A 27,655-nucleotide genomic window follows, 5' to 3' on the forward strand; every position below is an offset into this window, starting at 1 on the left:
ACATCACAGTTACATTTGTTCCATTTAACTTCTTAAAGATGACTGATTTTGACCCAATACAAGATTTTAAATACGTCTGTCAGTTTGTGAGTTGTTTTTAATCACATTAAAACTAAATGGCAGGCCAGCGCCGCGGTTCACTTGGCTAATCCTCCGCCTGTGGTGCCAGCACCCCGGGTTCTAGTCCTGGTCAGAGCGCCGGATTCTGTCCCGGTTGCTTGTCTTCCAGGCCAGCTCTCTGCTGTGGCCAGGGAGTGCAGTGGAGGATGGCCCAAGTGCTTGGGCCCTGCACCCGCATGGGAGACCAGGAGGAGGCACCTGGCTCCTGGCTTCGGATTGGCGCAGCGCGCTGGCTGTAGTGGCCATTTGGGGGGTGAACCAACGGAAAAAGGAATACCTTTCTCTCTGTCTCTCACTGTCTAACTCTGCCTGTTAGAAAGAAAGAGAGAAAGAAAGAGAGAAAGAAAGAAAGAAAGAGAAAGAAAGAAAGAAAACACTAAATGGCGGGCCAGCACTGTGGCATAGCTGGTTAAGCTGCCTCCTGCAGCGCCGGCACCCTTTGTGGGCACCGATTCAAGCTGCACTTCCTGTCCAGCTCCCTGCTAATGCACCTGGGAAAGCAGCAGAGGATGGCCCAGGGCCTTGGGCCCCTGAACCCATGTGGGAGCCCTGGAAGAAGCTCCTGGCTTTGGCCTGGCCCAGCCCTGGCCATTGCTACCGTTTGAGGAGTGAACCAGCAGGTGGGAGACCTCTCTTTGTCTTTCCCTCTTTCTCTGTAACTCTAGCTTTCAAATAAATAATAACAAAAAACCCTAATTGGCAGTCTGAAGAATTTCAGCTGGACGTACGTTCTGAAGTTTGCCCCTGTTGTGGTCGTCCCCAGATGGTAGCTTTGGTTTGAAGACCCAGAGAAGACTGGCCTGTCTGCCTGTGCGGACGCTCCCGGTAACTGCTCTGTGGGTCCCCGTGGACACAGCCTGGAATGGCACTTGGCCCAGGGACTTCTGGCTGGTGGTGGTGGTGGGGGGAATGCGGGGGTAGTAGGCGGCAGCTACCCCAGTGCCGGCCTCCTAAATAGTAAATATTTTTAAGACGACTCCTGCCTATCAGACACACGTGTTTTCTGTCTGCAGCTGATACCTGTAGTGCCTGAGGACTTCTGCACTGTGGTTGATTTGGTGCAGGCTTACAGTCTAGTTCATGTGTGTTACTGCGGTTTTTATTACAGACTTAGATTTTTTAAAAAAATATTTACTTTATTTGAAAGGCAGTTACAGAGAGGCAGAGGCAGAGAGGGGTGGGGAGGTCTTCCATCTGCTGCTTCACTCAGATGGCTGCAATGGCTGGAGCTGCGCCGATCTGAAGCCAGGAGCCAGGAGCTTTTTCCGGGTCTCCCAGGTGGGTGCAGGGGCCCAAGCACTTGGGCCATCTTCCACTGCTTTCCCAGGCCACAGCAGAGAGCTGGATCAGAAGTGGAGCAGCCGGGACTTGAACTGGCGCCCATGTGGTACACTGGCACTGCAGGCAGCGACTTTACCTGCTTTGCCGCAGCGCCAGCCCCCACAGATGTACCTTTATTAGTTCCATGTTCTTGGAGTTCTTGAAGACCAGGAGGAGGGTCCTTTCAGCATCCAGGATCCTGGGGGAGCTCCTGTCCTGGTACTTGACATTAAAATTGTTTCTGCCAAAAGTGTGAGGCGGTGTTCAGCTTGGGAGTTCGCTCTCTTCCAGTTTTGTGCAGGGTCTGTGGTCTAGCGCTGTCTGTGTCTGCCGCAGCTTTTCTGTCGCTGACGCTCAGGCCTCTGCTTGCTGTTGTCCTGTGTGCTCAGCCCCGCAGAGTTTGTGTTCCCCCGCGTCCTAGTCAGAGGTGTTTTCATTTCTTGCAAGCGCTTTCACTATTTTAAATGTTTTGCAAAAATACACGCCCAGCCTTTTTGTTGTTGTTGCTTTGTAGTGTGGAGTGATTAGGATCTCTGCAGTTTGAAGTAGTTTCAGAAAGCAAAATCCTGTAGTTTCTTCCCTCAGCAGACTCTGCATTGCCAGCTGGGGTCCGGCTCCCAGCCCAGGGTGTGAAACCCCTTTCCCTTGGAGACTGCTTTGCTGGCCGTCAGGGACTGTGCGGGCCGTGCCGGCGTGTGTGGCCCGACGGGATCACTCGGTGTCGCCTGTACTGCTCACTGCAGGAGAAGGCCCTGCTGGGTTTTAGGTGAGAGGTGGACTTTGAGAGGCTGCTGAGCAGTGGCTGCGGCGTGTGGGTCTCCTGTCGGACCCTCCCTGCCTTTGTCTCTAGGTTGTGTGGGTGAGTCTGCGGAAGGTGACGTCATGGCCAGCGTTCCCTGGTCTTCTCCGAAGTGTTAGGAGACCGCCCGATGTGCTGGGCCTGGTGGGAGACGTGCGCAGGGTGAAAGGCGGGCTGGGCAGGCCCACATCTCATCCCGTTTCCTTTGTGTTGCAGGCTCATGCTGATGTCCCTGTACAACGTGAGCATCAACCTGAAAGGCCTGAAGTACATCAGCGAGAGCCCGGGATTCATCCCCTTGCTGTGGTGGCTTCTGGGCGGTAAGGGGGCCTGGGCGCACTGCCTCTGTGCGGCTCGTGCTGCCTGTTCGCCACCGCTGAGGAGTGGTAAAGGGTTGGACATGAGGAGTGCTTGCCGCAGGTGATAGTTCCTAACAGTCGGAAGCTCGTGGTAGTTTCTGAAGTGTGGCTTCCAGTTGAGTTACAGTTCACCAGTGAGTCCCCGCCACGGCGAACAGCTGGTGGGCAGCATCTGCCTGTTCCTTCTCTGAACACCACGTGGTCAGGCGCGTGCTGGGGGGTGGCTCTGAAGAGCAGGCAGGGGGCCCAAGCCTGAAGATGTGGGTGAGAAGTCAGGGAGACGGTGCAGCTCTGAAGTGCTGTGCGCGTGTGCAGCCCCTGCTGGCAGCTCCTCTGTCTCTCCCTCTGACCCGTGCCACAGCTTAACCTCAAGTTTTGTCTCAGTTTCACCCTGGTGTTTTTTTTTTTTTTTTTTTTGACAGATAGAGTTAGGCAGTGAGAGACACAGATAGAAAGCTCTTTCTTCCATTGGTTCACCCCCCAAATGGCCACTACGACCAGAACTATGCCAATCCAAAGCCAGGAGCCAGGTGCTTCCTCCTGGTCTCCAACGCAGGTGCAGGCGCCCAAGCACCTGGGCATCCTCCACTGCCTTTCTGGGCCACAGCAGAGAGCTGGCCTGGAAGAGGAGCAGCTGGGACTAGAACCCAGTGCCCATATGGGATGCTGGTGCTGCAGGCGGAGGATTAGCCAAGTGAGCCACAGTACCGACCCCCATCATAGTTTTTTTAAAAGATTTTACTTATTTTATTTGAGAGGTAGAGTTACAGACAGTGAGAGAGAGAGAGACAGAGACAAAGGTCTTCCTTCCATTGGTTCACTCCCCAAATGGCTGCAACTGCCGGAGCTGCGCCGATCCGACGCCAGGAGCCAGGAGCTTCTTCCGGGACTCCCACGTGGGTGTAGGGTCCCAAGGACTTGGGCCATCTTCTACTGCCTTCCCAGGCCACAGCAGAGAGCTGGATGGGAAGTGGAGCAGCCAGGACTAGAACTGGCACCCATATGGGATGCTGGCACTGTAGGCAGTGGCTTTACTTATTATGCCACAGCGCTGGTCCCAGTTCTATAACTTTTCAAGATATGAATAACATATAATAAACTGCAGTATTTAACGTGAACAATTGGTAAGTTTTGATATAAATACCAACCTTTAAAATCCCTGCCCGAGTCAGAAGCAGAGCCAGCTCTTGCCCACGGGCTCTGTACCGGGGCCCGGCGCCCACCGTGCGAGCGGTTTAGTGTGCTCTTCATGGTTCTGTGTAAGTGGCGGCGTGCGGCGTGCGTGTTTCCCTCAGCATAATTGTCCTGCAGTCCGTCTGTGTTGCGTGTTTTCTAGTTCGTCACCTCTTAGTGCCAAGCAGTGTCGCTCCCCCTCTTCGTGGAGGAACAACACAGGACCCTGCGCTGTTCTCTCGTCTGCTCGGCCCTCCCCGGGTTTGCTGCTGGCTCCTCCCGGGTCGGCTACTATCCCTTCCACCTCCGTGGAAGGGCAGTTCCCCCTGGCCACATTCCCCACTTCCGCAGGGGAGCGGCACACCGCCGGCCGGCTCTTCTCGGGGGCTGCACAGGTGTTCCCCTTAGATGTTCCCCATAGATGTTCCTGTTGCATGCCGTCTCTCTCCTCCTTTATAGTCCTCCTCCGCCAATCCTAACTCGGCTGCCCACACGCCGAGTACGCTGCTCTCCTCCAATCAATAGCAAGTCCTACAGTTTATTAGTTGAACTGGAGGCAGCTGTGCGGAAGCTGTTTACTTCTCTCCCAGCGCCATATTGTGGGAGAGCAGATGCATAGAATAAGTCTTAATTCGAGTAACTTAGTCTAGTCCGGATTGCTCCCCACAAGCAGGATCGCACGGGGTGGATGTGCCGTGCCGTGCCGTGGGCGTCTCAGCTGCTGCCAGCGGGTTCGCCGCAGCCTCCGGCTCTGCAGCTGCAGTCGCTGGGCTGGTTTCGTGTGTGTCTGTGTGGATGTGTGCTTTCGTTTCTCTTGGGCCGACGGCCAGCCGTGGGATGACGGGTCGCAGAGCAGGTGCCTGTCCTAGGAGACGGCCACACCAGTTCCAAAGTGGTCATCGTTTCACCGGCCCACCAGCAGAGCTCCCCGGTGCGGCTGTGGCGCAGCCTCCCGTCCATGGGGCCGTGCTCTGGGACGGCAGACCCTACCCCTGCGGTCGCCTCCGCACTGCGGTCGTGGTGCGGCGCTGAGCGCTGCCATCCCTGCCTCTCCTTCGCTGGTGCGTCTGCCCAGGTCTTTTGCCCATTTCGAAGGTGATGGTTGTTTCTTCCGTTGGAGAGTGTTGAGGGTTCTGACGCAGTCTCTGTGCACGTCTGTTCCGGGTGAGGGAAGAAGGTTCCCTCCGTTTGTGCCTGGTCCTTCATCCTGTGAAGAACATCTGAACAGCAGAAACCTTGATTTTGGCAGTGTCCATCCTCTCTTGTCTGAGCCACGTTCGAGGGGTGGCAGTCTTTGCCTGCAGACGTCGGGGTCACTAAGGTTTCTCGTGTGTTTCCCCGAGAGCGCTGTAGTTCTGCATTTTTCGTGTAGACGTTTGATTGGCTTTACGTTCAAACGTATGACGAGGTTTTTGTGACTTTTGCATTGGGCATCCTTGTTTTTATTTATTTTTCAGTTTTAAGGATTTTATTCAGTGAGAGAGGCATGGGAGAGTGAAGGCTCTATCTGAGGGAGAAGGAAAGTCCAGAGACGGAGTTGGGGTCCATACTGAGCCGAGAGCAGGCCAGGAGCCGCGTGCAGCAGGCGTGCAGGCGGAGAGCAGGGAGCCTGCGGCCCAGAGGCCATGCCCCCGAAGGCTCAGGCAGCAAGGGCAGCAAAGGGCAGTAATGACAAAACAGGGACACAGGGCTGGGCCTTTGTCCACTTCCAGAGGGGGTGGTTACATAGTCTGATTGGCAGGTGGGCGTACAGGTGGGGTCAGGCTGGGGCTGGAGGTCACACAGGGGTGTGGTGAAGGCGTGGTGAAGGCGTGGCCTTGCAGCTCACAGGTGTAATCAGTCTTCCCCTACCTACCTGCCTGCGTCACCCCCTCAGAGACTCCATTCCCTAGTCCTAAGGGCTGCCGGAGGGTGCAGAATCAGCACCCCTTCCGTAGCTGCTTCCTGCTCATGAGGGCATAGCGCAGGCCCTGCCTGTCCCGGGTCTGGAGTCTCCGCTGTCTCATCTGACAGATGGGCTTTATGGACTGGAGCAGTCTCGGTCCCCCAGTGGCTGTTAGACTCCCTGTTGGCCGGCACTTTTGTTGAGGATTCATTCTCCAGTGAACTGCTTTTGTGCCTTTAAGGGTACTTCAGAAAGTTTGTGGAAAAAGCATTAAAATGTTGATTTTGGTGCGAAAATTGAAATTCACTCGTAGGATTTTCATAACATGCATTGTCCATGAAGTTCTGAAGACGTCTTCCGTGTGGAGGGTCTGATTCCAGACTCTTCTGTCCGCTGACCCTCTTCTGCCGTTCCACCAGTGCCGTGCTGACGCAGAGCCTTGATTCGGGTTGCGCACGCCCTCCTGTCCCCTTCTTTTCCAGTGTTTATTCTGGTTCTTTTATGCCCTTTACCTTTCCAGGTGACCTTGAGAATAAGCATGTCACTTCTTCTTTTTTTTTTTTTTTTTTTTTTTTTTAAGATTTTACTTTATTTTTTGAAAGACTGTTACAGAGAAAGGTAGAGAGAGGGGTCTTCCATCTGCTGGTTCACTCCCCAGATGGCTGCAAGGGCCAGACTGCGCCGATCTGAAGCCAGGAGCCAGGAGCTTCTTCTGGGTCTCCCACGTGGGTGCAGGGGCCCAAGGACTTGCGCCATCCTCCACTGCTTTCCCAGGCCACAGCAGAGAGCTGGATCAGAAGAGGAGCGGCTGGGACTAGAACCAGTGCCCATATGAGATGGCGGTGCTTCAGGCCAGGGCTTTAACCCGTGGTGACACAGCGCCAGCCCCTAGCTTGTCACTTTCTGTCAAAAAAAATTGTGTTGGAATTTTTCCTGTGATTGTATTGAATTAAGTTTAATTTGGGGCAAATCGGCGCTGTAGCAGTGTTGTTCTTCCATTCAGACACAGGCGTTTGTCTGCATTTACTTAGTTGTTGTTGGTACACAGGGGATCAGGGGATCGCACCTGTGTCTCCCAGCTCCAGGCAGTGGAATGATCTCTGTTTCCGGCCATCTTCTCACAGTAAGAAAAGGGGTGCAGAATGGAGAGGAGACAGAATACGAATTCACAGCCAGACTGAGTTTATTCAAAGAAAATAAACTCGCAGAGGCCGACCAGCTACCAGCATGCACACACAGACTGAACTGGCAGAGGCCCTGACCCAGCAGGTGGCCTGGGAGAGGGCGTGGGGTCCACAGGTGGGGCTGAGCTGCTCCATTCAAACCTGGAGAGCAGTACAGGTTGAGGCTGACGTGGCCTCGTGAAAGAAGGCAGGGGACAAGAACCTTGTTCCGTCACTTGGCGTGAGCTCCGGGCAAGGAGAACTGCCCCCTTCCAGCGTCCTGCTTCCCTCCGGAGCAGCTCACTGCCTGTCGCCCTGGGCTTGGCGTTCCTGTGCTGCAGCATAGCCCCTGCAGTGCCCCGTGGAACTGGGCCCGAGCCAGGGCACGTGCCAGTTCTCTGGCTGTGGCTGTTGACTCTGAGTAATGAAGTTCTTTGTCTCAGGCTCTGTGTCTTCTGCCAGCGCCCATCCGGCTCTGGCATGCTAATTTGTCACACTCAAGACCTTCCAGTTTCGAGGTGGCGCTGGGGGCTGTGTCTGCATTCGCGATAATGCTCAGCCAGCTGGGTTGGATTCTTGACCACACAGCTTGTTTCCCTTGGTCTGCATAGAGCAGAGGCGGTTCCTGGGCCTGACCCATGAAGTACCGTCCAGCCTGGTTGCCTGGAGCCACGTGGGGCACACAGCGCCAGTTTGTGGCAGGGTGGGGTGGTGGGAGAGTAGTGAAGCGGTACCCAGACACTGCTGTAGTGTACTACGTCTCCACTGGTGTGTTTCTGTCATTCGCTTACACGGGAACGTCTTGTTCCTGTCCTGTGGACGCAGGAGCTGAGGCGCAGAGGGGAAGTAACGTGCCCAGGGTCTTCTGCCTGGTAGACGCCCCCCTGGGGTTGAAGCCGCCTGGCTACGAGGCCTGCCCCGGCGCCGGGAGGGCGTCCCTGCCTCCTCGCGGACACGGTCGCCCCGCAGCGCCAGCCTCCTGCAGGTGTGTGCTCTCCTTGGGGGGGAGCGCAGGCCGACTTCTCCTGGCCCTCCCTAGCTGTGCTGCTCCAGCGGCTCCTCGGGGTGGGCCCGCTGTGCGGCTCTGTCAGAAATAGGGAGCCCGAGTGCCGCGAAGACTTGGCTGGACTTTCCCTGCCCGTGCTGAGAAGGGCCGTGGGCAGTCGGGTGGCTGTTAGGTGAGCTGAGTGCAGCTTTGCTTCTGGGCCGTCCTGGGCTGGCTTCTTCACGGAGCCAGGGCCTGATTCCGTTAGGGCACAGACATGAGCCCACGTGTGTGACAGGGGCCTGAGGGAAGCAGAGCACCCTGGGAAAGGAGTGTGGCAGCCTGGAGCAGCCAGTGGTCTGCACTACAACGTCCCACCCACACAGTGACTCTGTAGGTGCTCCAAGCCCCTCCGAAAGCACCCCAGGAGAATCCTCTCTGAGGTGCCACGTGGACTCCCAGTCTGATGACGCTGGGCAGCAAAACCTCGGGAGGGATCTTCCTTAATTTCACTCCCAGCAAATCCTCTGCCCAGGAGAAGGGGTGGCTGGGAAGAACTGGGCCCCTCCCCTTTGGAGTGGCAGACTGAAGGCCGACTGTGCTCCCAGCCCAGAGCTGGGTGCCCGCCTGGCCTGTCAGGTGCATTCTTTTTTTTTTTTATTTATTTATTTATTTATTTATTTATTTATTTATTTATTTATTTTTTTGACAGGCAGAGTGGACAGTGAGAGAGAGAGAGACAGAGAGAAAGGTCTTCCTTTGCCGTTGGTTCACCCTCCAATGGCCGCCGCGGCCAGCGCGATGCGACCGGCGCACCGCGCTGATCCGATGGCAGGAGCCAGGAGCCAGGTGCTTTTCCTGGTCTCCCATGGGGTGCAGGGCCCAAGCACCTGGGCCATCCTCCACTGCACTCCCGGGCCACAGCAGAGGGCTGGCCTGGAAGAGGGGCAACTGGGACAGAATCCGGCGCCCCGACCGGGACTAGAACCCGGTGTGCCGGCGCCGCTAGGCGGAGGATTAGCCTAGTGAGCCGCGACGCCGGCCCTGTCAGGTGCATTCTCATTGGTCGTTGCTTGTCTCAGTTGGATCGGTTCTGTAGAACGTGGTCTTGGGACCCGTTAGCCCCAGGTTTGAGCCGCAGTTTTCCTCCCTGTGAACTTACCTAAGCTTTTCTGATTGCTCCCGTGGGGTTTCTACCCGTAGGGTCTTCATGGGTGTTAAATGCGTAGTGCCTGGGACAGCACCTGACACGGCAGGTGTTACATGGGTGGTGGTTCCGTTTTCTCTCTAGGTATCTCTCTGCAGTGGAAGCTCATCTCCGTGTGTCTCGCTTGACCAGAAGCTGGTGCATTGCCTTTCCAGTGTCCCTGCTTCCCAGGCAGAGGACGGCCTTGCCGCTGACCAGTTTCCTGTAACCTGTGCTGATTTCCTTCCCTCCTGTGATTCGGCTGCGTGGCTGGCGTTTTCCCAGGCTTCCTCCGGATTCTTCACATTCCTCTTAAGCCGCAGAGCTGGCCTGGAACCACAGAGTGGATCAGGAGGGGCCGCATGCTGGGGAGCTGTGTGCAGGCAGGGCCGGAGCACGCTTGGAACGGGCTGTGCTTCCTGCCAGTGTCTGTAGTGTGGGAAGGGTGGAGCATCCACTCCCCGTCTCACGTCTCACGTGTCCTTGCTGGGCTGAGAAATCTGAAACCTTACAAGTGTTTTAGCCCAGAACTCTGCCTGAGCCCCCGGGAACCCTGGAGGACGTCCCGCCGCTGTGTTCAGATGCAGCTCCGCAGCTCCCCCAGCACCACTGCCGCACCTCTGACTTCCTGGTTTTTCAGACCTGGATAACCCTGCGGTGATCCTGGACCCCTTATTGCCTCTCACAGGCACACTGCCCTGTCGGGGTCCTGAAGGCTCCACCTCCAGCACACAGCCAGTCCCAGCTTCCCCTCCTGTCTGCGTGTGAGCCCCTGCTGCGTGAGGTCTGCTTCCAGGCCTCTGCATGGCTCATCTTCAGGCTGTGAATTGGGAGCCGTGAGCATGCTGGCAGGGAGAGCCCAGCATGCTGGCTGAGATGCAAAAAATGTGTAAAAGCATTCCTGGGACCTGGAAAGAGATAATTATACCCACAGCACAAAAGCCAGGTGGAAGTGAGAGGACGGAGAACCGAGCCTTTTGCCTTGAGGGCACTTGTCAAACTTGACCTTCAGTTTCCAGGGCTCACAGGGAGCAGGACAGGAGACAGAGCCCGGGCTCCACATCCGCTGTTCAGTCTAACAGGAGCTCCCACAGGGTCAGGGTCAACTAAGGAAACCCCCAGTCCGTGGAGTCTGCAGGAAAACATCTGATTGGAGCAGTTTCTGGGAGCTCACTGCTGAGACTTAGCGACTGTGTGTTGGTTTCATGTGGGTTTGGAGTCTGGCTGATGTTATGGTAGCTTGGCTGGGCCACCGGGAGCCCAGACACTGCTCACCCGTGACTCTGGCTGAGCCTGGGAGGGAGATCCTGGGTGAGATGCACGTGAGGCAGAGGCTTCCCCCACGTGGGGCCTCATCCAGTCGGCTACAGGCCCGAGAACAAAAGGCCGGGGAGGAGGGGACTCCTGCTTGGCTGCCTGGGCTGGGACCCCGGTCTGTTCCTGCTGTGGGCCCAGGTAGAGACACCGGCTCTTCTTTTGGACTGGAACTATATGTCAGCTCTCCTAGGGCTCCAGCTTGCCAACTGCAGTTCTTGGAAATCCTCGGCTTCCACGGTCGCACGAGCCGATTCCGAATGCAGTCTCTGTTCACCCGTCCGTCCTGACGTCCGTCAGTTCGGTTCTCTGAAGGACGCTGCCTGCCAGCAGTCTGTTTAGAGATGGGAATCCTTCCGGAGAGTTCTTGACTTCAGCCGAGCCCTCGCGGACTTCCTCCAGAGGGCGTTCCAGGGTCTGCGCTCACGTCTGTCTGGGAAGCGTGAGGAGGGGCACACGTGACGGACCCGCGTCATGCACCCGCAGAGGGTTTCAGATGACAGAATGACCGGACCAACACGAAGGAACCGTCTCACGTGCTGAAGGCAGAGGAGGAGGGGTTGGCGTGTGAGTGAGCAGGCGCAGCTTCGTTGCGGTGTACCTGCGATTGTGTGTGCCGTTGAAGAGATGAAATCCTTCTGCAGGTGATCCAGGCTGAAGCAGAGAGAGACTGAGGCGGAGGAGACCAGGAACTTCGCTGTGCTAGCTGCTCACTCGGGAAGGAAGCGGCGTCCGAGTAATGGCCGGGACGTCCCCCTCCGAGCAGTACGCGCTGAGACACGGTGGGACGGGAACTCGGAGCTCGGAGACGGAGGAGGTTCAGAGGCCGCAGGCGAAGGACGCGCCTTCCCTGGAGCGACTCAGACCGACGCGTGTCCCCTTGGCGGCGGCTGCTCGTGTCTTCACGCGAGAGGAAGTAACTGAAACTTGTGCCCACCATCCCATCAAGTCGGTTCTTTTGAAAGATGTATGTGTTTATTTGGAAGGCGGGCGGAGAAAGGGAGCTCAGTCTTCCGTCTGCTAGTTCCCTCTTCACATGTCCACAACAGCCGGGCCTCCAGCTGGGTCTCGTGGGTGGCAGAGACTCCAGTGCTGTGGCCGTCATCTGCGGCTGCCAGGAGCATTGGCAGGGAGCTGCGTTGGAGGCGGAGCCACCGGGACTCCCACCAGCTCTCCAGTGTGGGGTGCGTGTGAGAGCTGTGGCACAGTCGGTGAAGCCACCAAATGTTTCCAAGAACGACGAGAAATAGCGGCATTCCAGACAAGTGAAAACCACGTGCAGGGTGGGCTCGGGGCTGGGGAAAGCTGGGGAAAGCTGGGAGACGCAGGTGAGGGCGGGGACTGGATAACGGCCATCTGAGTGGGCGTGGCTTGTAGAAGCAGTGCAGACCAAAGACAGCAGAGTCCCCAGCAGTGGCCTCGTGGGGGGGCAGCAGTGGCCTGAGACACGGCGAGGTGCAGGTGGGCGGGGCTCAGAGGCGCTTTGTGCTGTGACCGGGTGTTGTTGCTGTGCGGTACAACAGTGTAACATCAGCACACTGTTGGGGCATCAGCTCAGGATCGGGGTCCTGTGCTAGCCAGCTGCCCTGCACACACTGCCCCGCCTCCCCTCTGCTAGCAGTGTCCCTTGGATATTACCGCCTCCCTCTGGTCGGGTGTGGCAAGTCTCCGTCGGACATCAGCACACAGACTCTTGGAGAGGAGGAGCCTGGGCCTGGAGTGCTGACAGCCTTGAGGTCAGACTTGCATCCTGTTGGACCTGAACTTGGTAGCTGTAGGACGATCCTGGCCCTGTCACACACCGTGTCCTGTCTTCACAGTGGGGCCCCTGGGACTCCTGGAAGCTTGGCGCCCTGCAGGTCCTGTGTGCCAGGGCTAGCGAGGCGTCCTCTCCCCAGGTCTTGGGTTCCTCACATGCTCTGCACAGCTCCCCCACAGCTTTGAACATCCCCTCGCTCTTCCCACCTCTCCTCTTCCTGCCCGTCTCCTCAGGTTCAGCCCAGCTCATGCCCCCAGGAGCCGCCATCCGCTGCCCTGCTTGTGCGGGGGTCTCTCCCTGTGTCCCATTCCCTGAGGGACAGCTCCTGTGGGCTCCGGCTCTGCAGTCAGCAGCTTTACCCGCTGCGCCACGGCGCCGGCCCCAGGACTTCAGGACGTCCTTCTTTGTGAGGACTGGATAATGTTTCACCCTGTCTCTGCACTGCGGTTTCCTTTTCCACTAGTCTGGTGACGGACACCGGATGGCCGCGCATCTCCGCTTTGCTGAATGTCGCTGCAGTGCAGTTGGGGGTGCAGATAGCGCCCCGAGATCCTGAGTTCAGCTCTTTAGGGTGCGTGTCCAGAAGTGGGGTTGCTGGGTCTGGTGGTAGCTGTCTTTAGTTTTCTGAGAACTTCCGCTGTGTTCCGTGAGGCCTGTGCCAGTTGACGCCCCCACCCCCCCCGCGTTGTTGACAGCCATCCTGGCGGGGTGGGACGGTATCGCACAGTGTCCCTGAGGCCTGGTGACATTGAGCCCCTTTCATACACGTGGGGCCACTTCCGTGTTTTCTGTGGAGAGTGTCTACTCAGATCTTTGGTCTCTATTTTAACTGGGTTATGTGTTGTTACTGATTTATGACTTTTTAGGATACTGGCCCGTACTAGACAAGTGGTTTGCAGATGCTCGCTCTCACCCCATAGATCACCATTTCATGTTGTTATTGTCTTCGCTGTGCGCACTCCCACTTGTTTTTGTTTTCTTATTTTGGTGTCATACTAAAAAAATCACTGCCAGGCTGGCGCTGTGGTGCACCAGATAAAGATCTTGCTTGCAGTGCTGGTTTGAGTCCCAGCTGCTCCACTTCCGATCCAGCTCTCTGCTGTGGCCTGGGAAAGCAGTGGAAGATGGCCCAAGTCCTGGGGCCCCTGCACCCACGTGGGAGACCTGGAAGAAACTCCTGTTCTTGGTTCTCGTTCTTTCTCTCTCTCTCTCCCCCTGTAACTCTGCCTTTCAAAAAATAAATAAACTTAAAAAAAATCACTTCCAAGCCCATGTCAAGGAAATTCTCCCTTTGTTTTCTTGCAGTTTCAGGTTTGAGGTTTATGTCTTTAATGCATTTTGAGTTGAATTTGACACTGGCGTGAGGTGAAGGACAGAGCTCGTCCTGAGGTGTCAGGACATCCAGTTTTCCCAGCGAGATCTGCTGAGAGACTGTCCTCTCGCCGCTGTGACCCCAGGCACCATTGTCAGATGGGCTGTCTGTACGTATGTGAGTTACTTCTGCGCTCTCAGTGTCTGTATTTACGCCTGTGCCATGCCGTTTTGATTATTGTGGCCTTCTAATATAATGAGATGGAAAGCGTAATGTTTCCTGCCGTGTCTGTCTTGCCCAGGAGCACTTTGGCTCTTTGGGGTCTTTCACGGTTCCATATAAATTTTAAAGTTGTTCTTCTGATTTCTGTGACAAAATTTCCGTGATATTTTAATGGGAATTACGTTTGAATCTGTAGGTTGTTTTGGATATCGGGACATTTTCAGTGTTAATTCTTGCAGTTCATGAACATGGCATCTCTTTCATTTGTTTATGTTTGCTTCAGTTTCCTTCATTGGCGCTTTTTAATTTTGAGCGATAGCTTCCTTATCCCGAGTGTGTGCCCATCCTCAGCTGCTGTCCCAGGTGCACCGTGTGGCAGCGGGAGGGAGCAGTCTCTGCCTTCCTTTAACAGTCCCCTGGACGCAGTGTGCCTTCGGCTGTCCACGTGCGTTCCATTCCTCCCTGACCTCAGCCCCGGGGGTCTCTGAGGACCTTCTGAATCCAAGCCATTCTCCAGGCCCCTGGGTCGTCTTGCCATTCTGCCTGCCTGCGGTCTGGCCCAGCCCCGTCTGGTGGTGCTGATCCCAGGTTGAGCCCTGGGGGGCTGTTGTACCAGCCCAGATCGCGGTTGGATTCCCTGAGTTACCGTGGATGGCACGACTGGACTCAGGCCTGGCAGTCAGCGCTTGGCCTAGTTTCTCTGGGGCCGTTGCTCTGGCCTGCATGTCCTGTAGCAGACCGTCTGCACTGACCGCTGGCTGTGGGCCCAGGCCGTGGGACGCCGGTGCCTGCCCTGGGCTGGACCAGAGCCTCTCTCCAGGGCTCTTGTGGCTCGAGCTGTGTTCTGCACTCGTGGGCCGTGGGGGTAGGGGGCTGCAGGCCCGTCCCGGTCTCTCTCTGCTTTCCATCGCTGCAGCTGAGGCAGAGGTGCAGGAGCCCTGTGGCTGCCGTGGACTCCTCCCCTGCCCAGGCGTGGCTCTTTAGCCTTGTCTCAAATTCGGAGTTAGACTGGCGTCTTCCGTCAGTGACGCCTTGTGCTTTTCCCAAGCTGGTGGACGCCTCGCTTCCGTTCAGTGAGGACAGCGCGTCCCTCCCCTAATAAGGACTCTGTCTCCCAGTGGCACTGCTCACCTCTACCGTGCTGGGTGGGCGAGGCAGTCGGGGCAGGGCGGGGCCCTGGTCACTGATGGCCGGCACCTGCAGCACAGCAGTGCTCGAGGCGCAGCCTGCAGTTTGGACACGGCTGTGGCAGCACAGCAGAGCTGCTGCTCAGAGCTTGATGACGTCGCCTAACAGGGAGGAAGGCTGAGGGACTTGGTTACTAGTCGAAGTTTATTTTTTTATTATTTTTTTTAGATTTTTATTTTATTTATTTGAAAGAGTTACGCAGAGAGGCAGAGACAGAGAGAGGTCTTCCATCCCTCGTTCACTCCTCAGAGGGCCACAACGGCCGGAGCTGCGCCGATCCGAAGCCAGGAGCCAGGAGCTTTCTCTGGGTCTCCCACGTGGGTGCAGGGGCCCAAAGACTTGGGCCATCTTCCACTGCTCTCCCAGGCCACAGCAGAGAGCTGGATCGGAAGAGGAGCAGCCGGGACTCGAACCAGCACCCATATGGGATGCCCGGTGCCTCAGGCTAGGGAGTAACCCACTGCGCCACAGCGCCGGCCCAATTTAGTGGAAGTTTAGTTACCTATCTTCGTAATTCTTTTCAGTCCAAATATGTGGGATTATAAGAATCGGTTAATGAGTCTAACCAGCTAACTTCACATTACACAAGCAATGGGTAGCCATCTGACAGAAATGAAAACGTTTCACAGAAAGTCTTTGCTGGCAGGTTTTCAGTGTAATGTTTCATTGTGTTGGCTTGGTGTCTAGCCTGTGAGGCTTGCAAACGTGGTTTTTGTCTTAAAAAACAAAAGAAAACAAAACAGAATACCACTCTCAAACATTACGGACTGGAAACTGGCTCTTCGGGAGACCCGTCCACGAGGAGGCCGCCGGTGTGGAGTGAGCGCGGGCCCCGGGCTGTGCCCACAGATGGTTTGACGGTGTCCTTATGTCAGCGATTTGATTTCCATACGATGTGTCCCACAGTGTGGACAGGAGTGGGCCAGCGCAGGACATCTCCTGGTGGCAGACACTGGCAAATCCCGCGCTCTGTGTCCAGTGCAGCGCCTGGGAGCAGCCTGGGCTCTCTGTGGTCTAGGAGCTGACGGACTCGCAGGCACCGCTAGAGAGGGCGTGGCCTCCCCGGGAAGCTGTGGTTGGCGTGGGTTGAGGTCCCAGTAAAAATAATCCGAATAGAAACACAGAACGTTGAAGATGGGAAGCCTGGAGTTCATGGCTGGGGAGCGACTCCTGGAGAAGCGCCAGGGGACAGGGGTCGTGAGGCTGCAGGGCCCGGCAGCAGGAGGACCTGGGGGCCCTGGGCTGGAGTCCCACCCGTCTCCTGTGGTCTCCTAGTGCCTGGCCCTGAGCGAGCCCCTGCAGTTCCGTGACATTCAGGCGTGGCATGTCCGAGTACGAGCACTGTTCCTGCTGGGGATTTTAGTGGACAGAAGTGGGAACACTGCATCCTGTTTCATAGGAGAGAAAATAATTGAGGATGGACTGGTTGGTCTTCAGCCAGACTCCGCTCAGGGCTCAGGATAGAGAAGGGCCTTCGATGGCGGCCTCTGGGGTTTCAGTAGAGGACGTGGTCAGACAGGACAGAGCTCAGGGTGCTGAGGATCCTGTGCCTGTCAGGGAGGGAGCGTCTTGTGTGTTTGAGGGCAGTCAGAGTCTCATTTCCAGTTTTCAATGAAAAATGGAAGAGAATTGAGACCGGCACTGTGGCGTAAAAGGCGAAGCAGCCACCTGCGACACCAGTGTCCCTCAAGGGCTCCGGCTCAAGTCCCAGCTGCTCCACTTCCCATCCAGCTCTGGGAAGCAGTGGAGGATGGCTCAAGTCTTTGGGCCCTGCACCCACGTGGGAGACCTGGATGAAGCTCCTGGCTCCTGGCTCCTGGCTTCAGCCTGGCCCAGCTCTGGCCATTGTGCCTATTTGGGGAGTAACCAGTGGAAGGAAGATTTCTCTGTCTTTTCTTCTCTGTCTGTAACTCTGCCATTCAAAAAAATAATTTTTTGTAAAAAAAATGGAATAGAAAGAAAAGTAAGAATGAGTATATTTTACTTGAAAGTGTACTGTGACCTTCATAGTGTTTTCATGGGCTAGGAGTTAGCTCCTCCTGTGCGTGTTTCTACAGGGGTTTCTTTTATGGTGTCGCAGTGGGTTACTCAAATTTGCTCCAATTTTGATGGTTTTATGATAGGCCACAAATATTGGAATGGTTTTCATAATCATTTCTGTCTGATTCTGCTTTACTCTTTTACTCTTCCAGAAAAGATACTGAGTGTTGTTCATTAACTCCCTGATGAGAGATCTGGGTGGCTGGGAAATTTTTTTAAAGATTTTGTTAGTTTATTTTGAAAGGCAGGGTTATAGAAATGGGGGGGGGGGCGGGGAGACAGGAAGAGAGATTGTTTCCGTCTGCTGTTTCACTCCCCGAATGGCTGCCATGTCCTGGGCTGGACCAGGCTGAAGACAGAAGCCAGGAGCTCCATCTGAGTCTCCCATACGGGTGCTGGGACCCAAGCACTTGGGCATCTTCCACTGCTTTCTCGGGCCATTGGCAGGGAGCTGGATGGGAAGCGGAGCAGCCGGGACTCGAGCTGGCGCCCATGTGGGATGCCGCTGTTGCTGTGGGGATTTGGATGTGACTTTTGGGTTATGATTGACATAGCCTTAGGAGCTACTGGTGTCTTCAGTTTGCTGTAATCTTGGCAAACTGCGTCTGAAGATGGTCTGTCTGTGGCAGGGTGTGGTGGTTGCTGGCGCCAGCGTGTGTGAGACACGCTTCCTGTTGACTTGGCACAGGCAGCAGTGAGTGTGAACGCACACCGTATGGTACAGCGCAGGTCAGATGTCAGTGAGTCTGTCATCCGGAAACAAGCAGGCTTCCAGATGGTGGCCACCACACAGGTGCCCCACAGCTGGAGAGACACTGCGTGGCCTCGGGTTCCTCCCTGGGTCTGAAAGCCGAGCCGCGCTGTTCTGCAGCAGGTGCACAGCTTCTGCGTGGGCATGTGCGGCCTTGACATCAGCCACCCACGTGTCCCCGTGGCAGCTGGTGCTGTCACCTGCGGATGTGTGTGCACGACCCAGAGGCATCGTGTCTGCGCATTCTGTTTCTTTGGGGCCGACGTAGCAGACCTGTTAGCAGAACTGTAAATGCCCTTTGGAGGGACCAGTTCCAGTCCCTGAAGCAGCTCCCTCGCAGGTGCCATGGGCTCTGTGGCCTCGGACAGGCCTGGGCGTTGAAGGAGGGAGGGTGTATGCTCAGCTCTGCGTGTCCTGCGGCCACTCTGCTGGCCTCTCCTGGCTGCCCCTCATCCAGAGAAGCTGAGCAGCTCTGAGCGGGCTGTCGGCAGCCGCGGGGAGGCTGGGGAAGGGGGAGGCCGGCAGCTGCAGCGGGGGACCAAGACCAGAGCCCAGGCGGCGGGCAGCTTCCTCCCCGCCCTTCAGGGCGTGTGTGCCTGCGGGAGGAGTGGTTCGTGGCTTTGACCACGGTTGCACGTGGCTTCTAGGCTCAGAATGCGGTGTTAGCTCCGCCCGCGGCAGCTGGCTGGACGCCTTCAGAGCAGCCAGCTGGCATGCAGCAGACCAGTGTACAGTACAGCTGTCACTTTCTTCACAGGTAAGGGCACGGCTGGAAGGGTGCTGGGGTGGCCCTGCTGTCCTCTGGGGAGGCAGGATACTGGCAGCTGGCGGTGGGCTGGCTGCCACCTGCCCCGTTTAGGGTCCTGTAATCGCCTTCATACCAAAAGCGCCCTCCTCCTGTCAGTCAGACACTGAGTGTCTGCTGGCTTGACACAAGGCTGTCGTTGCTAGTGCCTGGGGTGCTCTTGTCCCCCTCCAGGGCACGTCTGCCCACGTTCTGAACAAACCAGGCCACCTCACAGGCTTTCTCCCAGCAGAGGAGAGGAGGTGATGAGTTAGAGACAGAAGAGTCCCGAGAAGTCTGGGCTGTCGTCCTCAGCTCCGAGCACAGTGGCCATTTCCAGGCCCAGGTGCCTTCACTGACAGCGCCTGGCACCCTTGCCGTTCACCCGGTCTGGTCTTTTCTCCAGCAGGGAGCCTGCCGTCACCTGTGTGCTGTGCCCTGTGCAAGCAGAGACTGAGCCCTGCACCCCGCTCAGGGCCTGGCTGTGATCCGAGGCAGGGGCCAGCCAGTGCCCCCTCCGCGTTTACACACCATCTGGAGGGCGCTGTCTCGAGTAGCCCAGAGCTCTGTTCCTGTGTCTGCAGACAGGTCCCTGCTCTGTTTCCTTCTTCCCTCCCTCCCTCCCAGTTTTCTAGTTTTCTTCATCCATCCACACGGTCATTCTACTGCTGAAAATTGAAACAGCATGTCAACGTTTCCTGTCATTGCAATTCAGATTTTTTTTTTTTTTTTGACAGGCAGAGTGGACAGTGAGAGAGAGAGAGACAGAGAGAAAGGTCTTCCTTTGCCGTTGGTTCACCCTCCAATGGCCGCCGCGGCCGGCGCGCTGCGGCCGGCGCACCGCGCTGATCCGATGGCAGGAGCCAGGAGCCAGGTGCTTTTCCTGGTCTCCCATGGGGTGCAGGGCCCAAGCACCTGGGCCATCCTCCACTGCACTCCCTGGCCACAGCAGAGAGCTGGCCTGGAAGAGGGGCAACCGGGACAGAATCCGGTGCCCCGACTGGGACTAGAACCCGGTGTGCCAGTGCCGCTAGGCGGAGGATTAGCCTAGTGAGCCGCGGCGCCGGCTGCAATTCAGATTTTTGAAAACCAGCAGTTACAATTATCTTCCCTAATTACGATGCTCTAGCCCAAACACTCAGTTTTCTTTGCATTTCTTCCCCACAACCTTCTTTGCTTCAGTTCTTGGTGCTGGGAAAACACACATATTTGAGAGCTGTTGGTGTTTCTTTGGGTCAAGTCAAAAAAAATAAAGTGTGCTGGAGTCATTCAAGTGCATTCAGACTACCAGTTCCTCGCAGAGGAATTCCTTAGAAAGGTGGGTCTGCTGGGGCCACCGGGGCCACCGGGCCTGTGAGCAGGGGCTGGGATGGCGCTGCACTGCCCCCGCCCCGACTGCCCCCACGCGCCGTGCTGGCTCCCCCGTGCGGGCCGTGGCAGGGGCTCAGGGCTTCGTCCACACTGAAAGCTTAGTGAATGCCTGGGAAGCACCGGGTTGGTGTGGAGAGCACTGTGGGCAGAACGCGTGCTCTGCGAGTGTCAAGTCCTCCACTGGGAACACGCGTGGTTCACGGTTTATAGAATTGGATAGCTAGTGACAGTGGACGTGCTGTGCATGCAGGGAAGAGTCGGGGGGTTTCGGGGCGTCCAGGCCGGGGTGCCAGTGCCTTCGGAGGCTGCAGGGCTTCCTGTTCCTGGTGCTTGGTCACGGGAAGGCGTGCATTGAGAGCGTGCTCCCACCCGGGGCCGCCTCGCCTGAGGTCGGGACTGTGTCAGCTACCGGCTCGGGGAGGGGCGCTGGCGGGGCCAGGCGCGGCCAGGCGGGGCCAGGCGGGGCCAGGCGGGGCCAGGCGCGGCCAGGCGCGGCCAGGCGCGGCCAGGCGCGGCCAGGCGGGGCCAGGCGGGCCGCTTGCTGCTGCTCTCCTGAAATCCCTTGGTCACGGAGTGGGTGACAGCGGGAGCTGCCCCGAGGCCCGTGGGCACATCGTTAGGCACCACTGTGTACAGCGCCCTTCTGCCCTGCGTGGGGAGCACTTGGTGTGTTCTCTGTCTGACCCGCTTCTCGCCCCTCGTCTCCTCAGGCTGCCCCTGCCCGTCTTCCTCCACACCCTCGGGCTGATGGAGCTGCGGCCGCAGCCCGGACCCTGCGCCCAGTGCTAGTGGGGTCCTCAGACAGCCCGTGGGAAGTGTCCATTGTGAAAAACTGGGCGTGGGTCTCGGTGTTGTTGCACCAGATTGTACTTTTCTCTTGATTTCATGTGCCATGGAGTTTTCGGCGTCCCTGTAGACCGGCATGCCCAAAGCCTGCGTGTCGTCCTCTCCACTGGGACACACAGATGCGCCTAGGCTGGGCTTCCCATGCTGTCTGTGCCTGTGTTCACCTCCCTCCTGGTGGCAGGGCCACGGTGCCCACTGCCACCAGGCCCAGCCTTCCCCCTCTCACTGTGCATGGCCCTTTGATTGCAGCTGCTGGCCACGTCCCAGAATCCTGCGGGTGATATCCCTTCCACTTGTCCCCATATTCTGGCTTGGTCCAGGCAATCAGCAACCCTCCCTCCCTCCCTGCCTCCCTCCCCCCTGCCTCCCTCCCCCCTACCTCCCCCCTGCCTCCCTCCCCCCTGCCTCCCTCCCTCCCTGCCTCCCTGCCTCCCTGCCTCCCCGCCTCCCTGCCTCCCTCCTTCCCTTTCTGAGGATTTAGTTATTTATTCAGAAGGCAGACTGAGAGAGTGTGCATGCCAGCGAGTGCTGTCTTCTACCCGCGGATTCATTCCCCAGATGGCCACAACAGCTGGAGTCGGGCCAGGCCACAGCCAGGATCCTGGAGCTCCGTCTGGTCTCTCACGCGTGGCAGGGACCCGAGTACTTGGTCACCCTCTGCTGCCCTTCTGGGAGCAGCAGCAGGGAGCTGGGTCAGAAGCAGGGCGGCCGGCGCTCGGCTCACACTGCGGGCTCTTCCCGGCGCTCCGCCTCCTGCTGTCCCCCAGCCCAGCTTTCGTGGCTGCCGCAGGGGCCTTCCCGGGCCACGCGCACCACTGGCCTCTGCTCGCCCTGGGAGAAGACCCAGAGCCGTGATCCGAGTGCACTTCCTCCTTGGATCCCAGCCCTGTGTGTCCCGCGGGCTGTGTCCCTCTGCACACAGCTCTTGCCTGCTCCTTACTGAATGTGGACTCAGGAGGGAAGCCAGCCAAAATGTGCATTTGGGAGAAATCGCTTACATTTCTTTTCAATCCATTTATTTGAGACACAGAGAAAGGAGGAGACACCCTAACTGCTGGCCCACTCCCCCAGATGTGCACAGCAGCTGGAGTGTGGCGGGGAGCCGGGAATGCAACCGGACCTCAGAGGCAGCAGGGCCCAGCTGCTTGCTGCATCACTCGCCGCCTGCCCACAGGCTGCACGTGAGCGGAAGTCTGGAGTTGGGAGTCAGAACTGAGCACTGAACCCAGGTGCTGTGATGTGGGACACAGGGGTGCCGGCTGGCGTCTCACCTGCCCCGAGAAGTCTGTGTGCGATATGTGTGATTTCTCCAGGTAGCCCGAGTCTGTGCAGGAGGTGGAGAGGCTGGGAAGGGAAGCTGGACGGTGAAGGACGCGGAGTGGCCCTGGTGAGGGCGGAGCTGGGCAAGAGCCTCGTGGAACATCTGCGCGAGGACGGGAAAGCCAGCCCAAGCGCAGGCTGAGTGCGGCTGGAGGGGCGCAGAGCGGAGGGAGCTCCTGGCGGGGTGCAGCGGCAGCAGGCCGGAGAGCAGGGGAGGCTGCGTGGGAGGAGTGCGCGTTGGCACCGTCGGCACGCGCAGGTCTCAGGCTGAGGAGTGTGGTGGGTGCCAGAGGCCAGGCCTGTGGGGTTTCAGGGGCCAGCATGGCACCTGGGTGACCGTTTGGTGATCCCTATCTAACTAGAGAGGGTGGTGGTTACATAGCTTCAGGTTTTAATAGGTGTGACGTGGCTGGTACAGCGTACGTGCACGCGTGTGGTGGTCACTCTGTGACGCTTGTTCAGAATGGCGCAGACTCTAATTTGAATTTCTGTATTTAGTTTCCACATATTTGGAGGTTTTCTGGGGCTGGTGTGGTGGCTTAGCGTATGTCACTACCAGCAGTGCTGGTTTGCATATACCCTTATGGGTGCTGGTTTGTGTCCCAGCTGCACCACTTCCTATCCAGCTCCCTGCCGCCGGCCTAGGAAAAGCAGCAGAAGATGTTCTAGGTGTTTGGGGCCCTGCCACCATGTGGGAGGGAGACTTGGGTGAAGCTCCTGGCTCCTAGCTTCAGACTGGCTGAGCGCTTGGCCATTGCAGTCATTTTTTGGGGGTGAAGGTGAACCAGTGGATGGAAGATTCTCTTTATCCCTCTCTCTGTAACTCTGACTTTCCAATAAATAAATCAGTCTTTTTTTTTTTTAAGATTTATTTATTGGAAAGTCAGAGTTACACACACACACACAGAGCTTCCATCCGCTGGTTCACTCCCCAGTTGGCCACAATGGCTGGAGCTGTGCCGATCTGAAGCCAGGAGCCTGGAGCTTCTTCCAGATCTCCCACATGAGTTTAGGGGCCCAAGGACTTGGGCATCTTCTATTGCTTTCCCAGGCCACAGCAGAGAGCTGGATCAGAAGAGGAGCAGCTGGGACTCAAACCGGCGCCCATATGAGATGCCGGCTCTGCAGGTGGCGGCTTTGCCTGCTGGGCCACAGCGCTGGCCCCAATAAATCAGTCTTTAACAACAACAAAGAGGAGGTTTTCTAAATACTGTTCTGATATAGACTTGTAGTACAATTCTGCCGTGGGCAGAGAACATACTGTGTGTGATCCCTGGTTTACGTTGTTGAGACGTGTTCTATAGCCCAGACTGGTCTGTCCTGCCGAGAGTGTGTACCCTGTCCCCGGGGATGCTCCGTGCGTGCGCCCGCTGTGACGTCCCTGGGCGGTGTGGTGTGGCTCTCGGGCAGCGTCACTCACTTCCTCTCTGCCTGTCCTCTCTGGTGTTGAGAGAGGGCTGTTACTGTGGGTTTGTTGCTCCTGTCAGGCCTTGTTGCGTGCGTGTGCAGCTTGTTGGGAAGTGCGTGTGCCTTTGAGGCTGTGTCCTCTGGATGAACTGGTCCCTTGAGGACACAGCGCCCCTCCCCCCAGTAGTCTGCTCTGGTGTCAGCGTGGCCACCGTGTGTACTTCCACCGTTCTACTGCTCACCTACCCATGTCTGTGTGCGAAGTGGCCTTCTCGTGGTAGGGCCTCGCACATCTGAACGTTCATCCGACAAGCTCTGCTTTCCAGTCGGAGTGTTTCGGGTGTTTCACTCTGCGACGGCTGTGCAGTCGCCTCTGGAGCTGTCGTCTTGCGGGCGGTCCTGCTGCCCCGTCCTTCGAGCCCCTCAGTCCCAGGTGTGCTGTGGTGTGACTGTGTCCTCTCCATCGTCAGCTCTGTGTAGTTAGGCTTCTCCCAGTGGTCTCTGGGTTGAGAACTGCACATCCATGTGCCACACTGCTAAGCGCCCACGCTGACTAGTGAGGCCCTCTACAGCCACTTCCCTCCCTCCGCGCTTCCGCTGCTTTTGTGAGGTCGACATTGACAGGGAGCCCTGAGCCCGTCGCCCGTGGGTCGGGCTGGGCTCGTGGCGGGAAGCTCGGCGGCTGGAAGCTGCTCCTGGCTGTGGATGGACTCCCGCTGTGTTAGCCAGCCGCCGTGTAACACTCTTCCCGAGGGGTGCACTCTGTCCTGGTGATGGGGGCACAGGGGCAGACAGGGTGACTCCCTTCCTTGCCAGCGCCAGCCGGGCAGGCAGAAGCCAGGCTGGTGGGTTAGGCCACAGCCGGCCCATCAGGCTGAAGCGGGTTGGTCAGGCAGGAGCACGTTGACGTTCCTGCCCTGCGCCTGACGGCCAGGCCTCTGCCCGAGTGTGTGCTCCACGCCGTGCCGAGTCGTCAGTGAGGCTGCAGGGCTTGAAGTGGGAGCCTCGTGTGCCGCTCTGAGAAGCCCGTGCCTGCCAGGCATCTCCGCTGGGGCCGCCGCCCCTGTAGTCAGTGCGTTTGGCGCGCTGCTGTGGGCTGGCTGGGTTGTGATGCCTCCTGCATGCACGCCAGAGCTGGCCCGGCTGCACACAGGTACACTTTAGAGAAGGAGCGCGTTCCGGGCGGGGCCCGGCCACGCAGCCCCCTGTCTGCAGTGCGAAGGCGAGGAGCTCAGGAGCCGACGGGCCAGAGCTGGCCCGGCTGCACACAGGTACACTTTAGAGAAGGAGCGCGTTCCGGGCGGGGCTCGGCCACACCCTGGCAGCCCCTGTCTGCAGTGCGAAGGCGAGGAGCTCAGGAGCCGACGGGCCAGTGGAGAAGCCTGGACGCGACTCCGACGGAGAGTTCCAGCGTCACCGGGAGGCTGGGGGAAGGACATGGCGGATGCCGTGTGACACACGGTTCCCGGTCCCTCTCGCAGGCATCCAGTGCTTACATACGCTGTGTTCCCAGGCCACCCTCCAGGCGTCCTGAACTCGAGTCCCCCTGCTGGGTCCCGCATGGCTGTTACGCATGGCCTCACAGCTGTCCCTTCGGCTCTGTCCCTTGTTGGTGGCCTGGACCTGTTTGATGGAAAAGCCTGCGACTTGGCTGGCGTCGCGGCTTACTAGGCTAATCCTCCACCTGTGGCGCCAGCACCCTGGGTTCTAGTCCCGGTTGGGGCGCCGGATTCTGTCCCGGTTGCCCCTCTTCCAGGCCAGCTCTCTGCTGTGGCCCGGGAGTGCAGTGGAGGATGGCCCAAGTGCTTGGGCCCTGCACCCTCATGGGAGACGGGGAGAAGCACCTGGCTCCTGGCTTCGGATTGGCGCAGCGCCGGCCGTGGCGGCCATTAGGGGAGTGAACCAACGGAAGGAAGACCTTTCTGTCTCTCTCTCTCTCTCTCTCTCTCTCACTGTCTAACTCTGCCTGTAAAAAAAAAATTTTTGGGAAAAAAAAAAAAAAAAAAGCCTGCGACCAGGCAGGAGGGAGAGACCCGAGTCTCCTGCCTCACACACAGGTCGGGGCTGCAGGGCCGGGCTGCCTCACCTGCCCTGGCAGGAGAACCCAGCAAGGGGCCAGCCTCCCCCTTGTGCTCACTATGCCCCTCACAGCATTCTGGGAACTGCAGTCCCGGAAGTCAGCGAGATAGTTCTTTCCCTGGGAAACGGCAGTAAACAGATGCAGTGTCATGTGTGACACAGTGCTAACAATGAACGTGCAGGGGTGCGAGAGGGGGCTAGAGGGGGCGGGACAGGGCTGCTCTTCTGGGTTTTGGAGAGGAGACCCCAGTGGGGAGAAGAACCAGCCACGCTGTGCCACAGAGCGCTGCAGGCCGGAGCAGCAGTGGGAAGGGCCTGCGACAGTTTGGGCAGCGTGGCCGTGGGGTCAGGCGGGCCCGGGGCTCTGACTGGAGTGACAGTTGGGCTGGATCCCCAGAGAAGACTGGCCAGGGTTCCTGAGCTGGGAAGGCCATGCCAGTGCTCGTTCTGCCAGTGGTGGGGTGGCCGGGAGAGTGCGGTTAAGGTGCGAGGGCCCGGGGAGCCTGCACTGGGGCGGTAGCCGCTCTTTGGGGAGCAGCGCACGGGTAAGGCCGGGTGCCGCGGCCCTCACAGAACCAGAGCACTGCTGTCGGCTGAGAGGATGGGGAAGAGTCCGGTGGGAGAGGAGCTTCTTGGAGGCCTGCTGTCTCTGGCACAGGCCGCGGTGTGCAGGCGCCATTGGAGTCAGGCCCCTGCCGTCTTAATGGGGCTGTGGTGCTGTGGAGGGAGCGCCAGTGCTCAGACACCTGTTTGTGTGCCCAGAGGAGCGGCCGGCCGCAGGGCAGCAGCAGGTAGATGCTTGCTGCCTGGCTGGGGAGCCTGCAGGTCCAGGGTTTATTTGAAAACATACTGCCCGGTGTTTACGTCCGGAATGCATCCAGGACCAGACGTGAGTGCCCTGGAGGCGTGGGCAGACGGCCCTCTGGGCTCAGCCGGCTCTGCTCTCCCCCGGCTGTTGTAGCCCCTGGTGTGGCCTGTATCCTGTGTGAGAGCCCTTGGAATCGCAGGAAGCAGCACCTCACTGGCCCGCAGGCAGCAGGCTCCCGATGGAGCACGGAGCCAGAGGAGAGGGGACGGGTGTTGGCGGGGACGGTTGGGAGCCAGGGACAGGAGCAGGAGTCCAGGACCCGGAGGACCCGGAGGGGCCGGAGCTCCTGAGTGGGCTTCAGCAGACCCCCTCTGGGTGTCTCTCCCCGGGTGCTCACTTGCCGTATTTCTGAGCTCAGAAGCCTTCCAGTGACCTGCTCAGCGTATTCAGGAGAAGCGCAGTGAACGGCAGGATGGAGATGGGGGGGCACGTGACCCTCAGCAGCAGTCCTGCGCGTCCACTGGCCGCTGTGGCTCCTCTGGGTGTCTGTTGGGGACGCGGTGTGAGTGGGCTCACCCGCTCCTCCGCGGTCCTGCGTAGCTGCCCTCCATTTTCATGTCGACCCTGCAGGCTTTCTCAGCACCTCTGACGTGTGGCCTGCTGCTCCTTTGTTGTGGGGCCGCCTATGCGTGGTGGGTGTTTGGCATCTCCTGGCGTCTGCCCCCACATAGCAGCACCGTGACAGCAGGAAGGTGTCTGACGTCACAGGGCCCCGGGCCAGAGTCAGTGTGGGGTGCCGCCTGCGTGAGGCTGTGCTACTGCTTTCCCGCCGGGCCTGGGAGTGCTGGTCCGTGTCGGGGCTCACGCAGGCAGGTGCCGATCGACACCCCGTGCACCCCGGAGCTTTCCACTCTCAGGACACCCACGTGAGGGGACCGGCTGCTCTCGCCTTGTGGCTTTTGCTTGCGTTTCTTGCAAGGACCCTGAGGCCGAGCACATTCTCTGTGTTCACAGGGAGCGAGGGCGTCCTCTTTCGTCGAATCCTACTCAAATCCCGCCTGTTCTCTGTTAGGTTGTGTGAATTTGCATTTCCTGAGTACGGGATCTTTTGGCTTTACTGAAGTTGTAGGTGTAGTTGCTACCCGTATTCTGTTTGACTTCTTTCCTGGTGAGTTTGGATGAGCAGTGTGTGTCCCGTCAAGGACGCCTCAAGGCCGTGACGCCGTCCACGTCCTGACCCCCAGTCCCCCGCTCTGTGCAGGGCTGTGTTTCCTGGCACAGACACCTTTGCTTGTTTCCTTCCCAGACACCCTTGCTCCTCCTCCCATCTGAGAATGTCTTGAATTCTTCCTTTTTATTTTATTTTAAAAAAGGTTTATTTATTTGAAAGAGCTGCAGAGAGACAGGAGAGACAGAGGTCTTCCATCTGCTGGTTCACTCCCCAAATGGCAGCAGCAGCTGGGG

At 58.0% G+C, this 27,655-nt stretch overlaps 1 protein-coding gene across 19 annotated transcripts in view; it reads left to right on the forward strand.

Annotated features, from left to right (window-relative positions):
• HSF2BP (heat shock transcription factor 2 binding protein) overlaps positions 1-27,655 on the forward strand; it is an 86,020-nt gene that overhangs the window by 45,972 nt on the left and 12,393 nt on the right. For 18 of the 19 annotated variants that reach the window (XM_089330481.1, XM_070071780.2, XM_051830140.3 and 15 more), the window contains one exon: positions 2,456-2,559. The exons of the other annotated variant lie outside the window; for it this stretch is intronic. In XM_089330481.1, coding sequence (XP_089186607.1) covers positions 2,456-2,559 — 104 coding nt within the window. The remainder of the gene's footprint in view (positions 1-2,455; positions 2,560-27,655) is intronic. 19 annotated transcript variants of the gene reach the window in all.

This window comes from Oryctolagus cuniculus, chromosome 4, assembly GCF_051225735.1.
Source record: "Oryctolagus cuniculus isolate XC-2025 breed Fujian yellow rabbit chromosome 4, ASM5122573v1, whole genome shotgun sequence".
Taxonomy (NCBI): Eukaryota; Metazoa; Chordata; class Mammalia; order Lagomorpha; family Leporidae; genus Oryctolagus; species Oryctolagus cuniculus.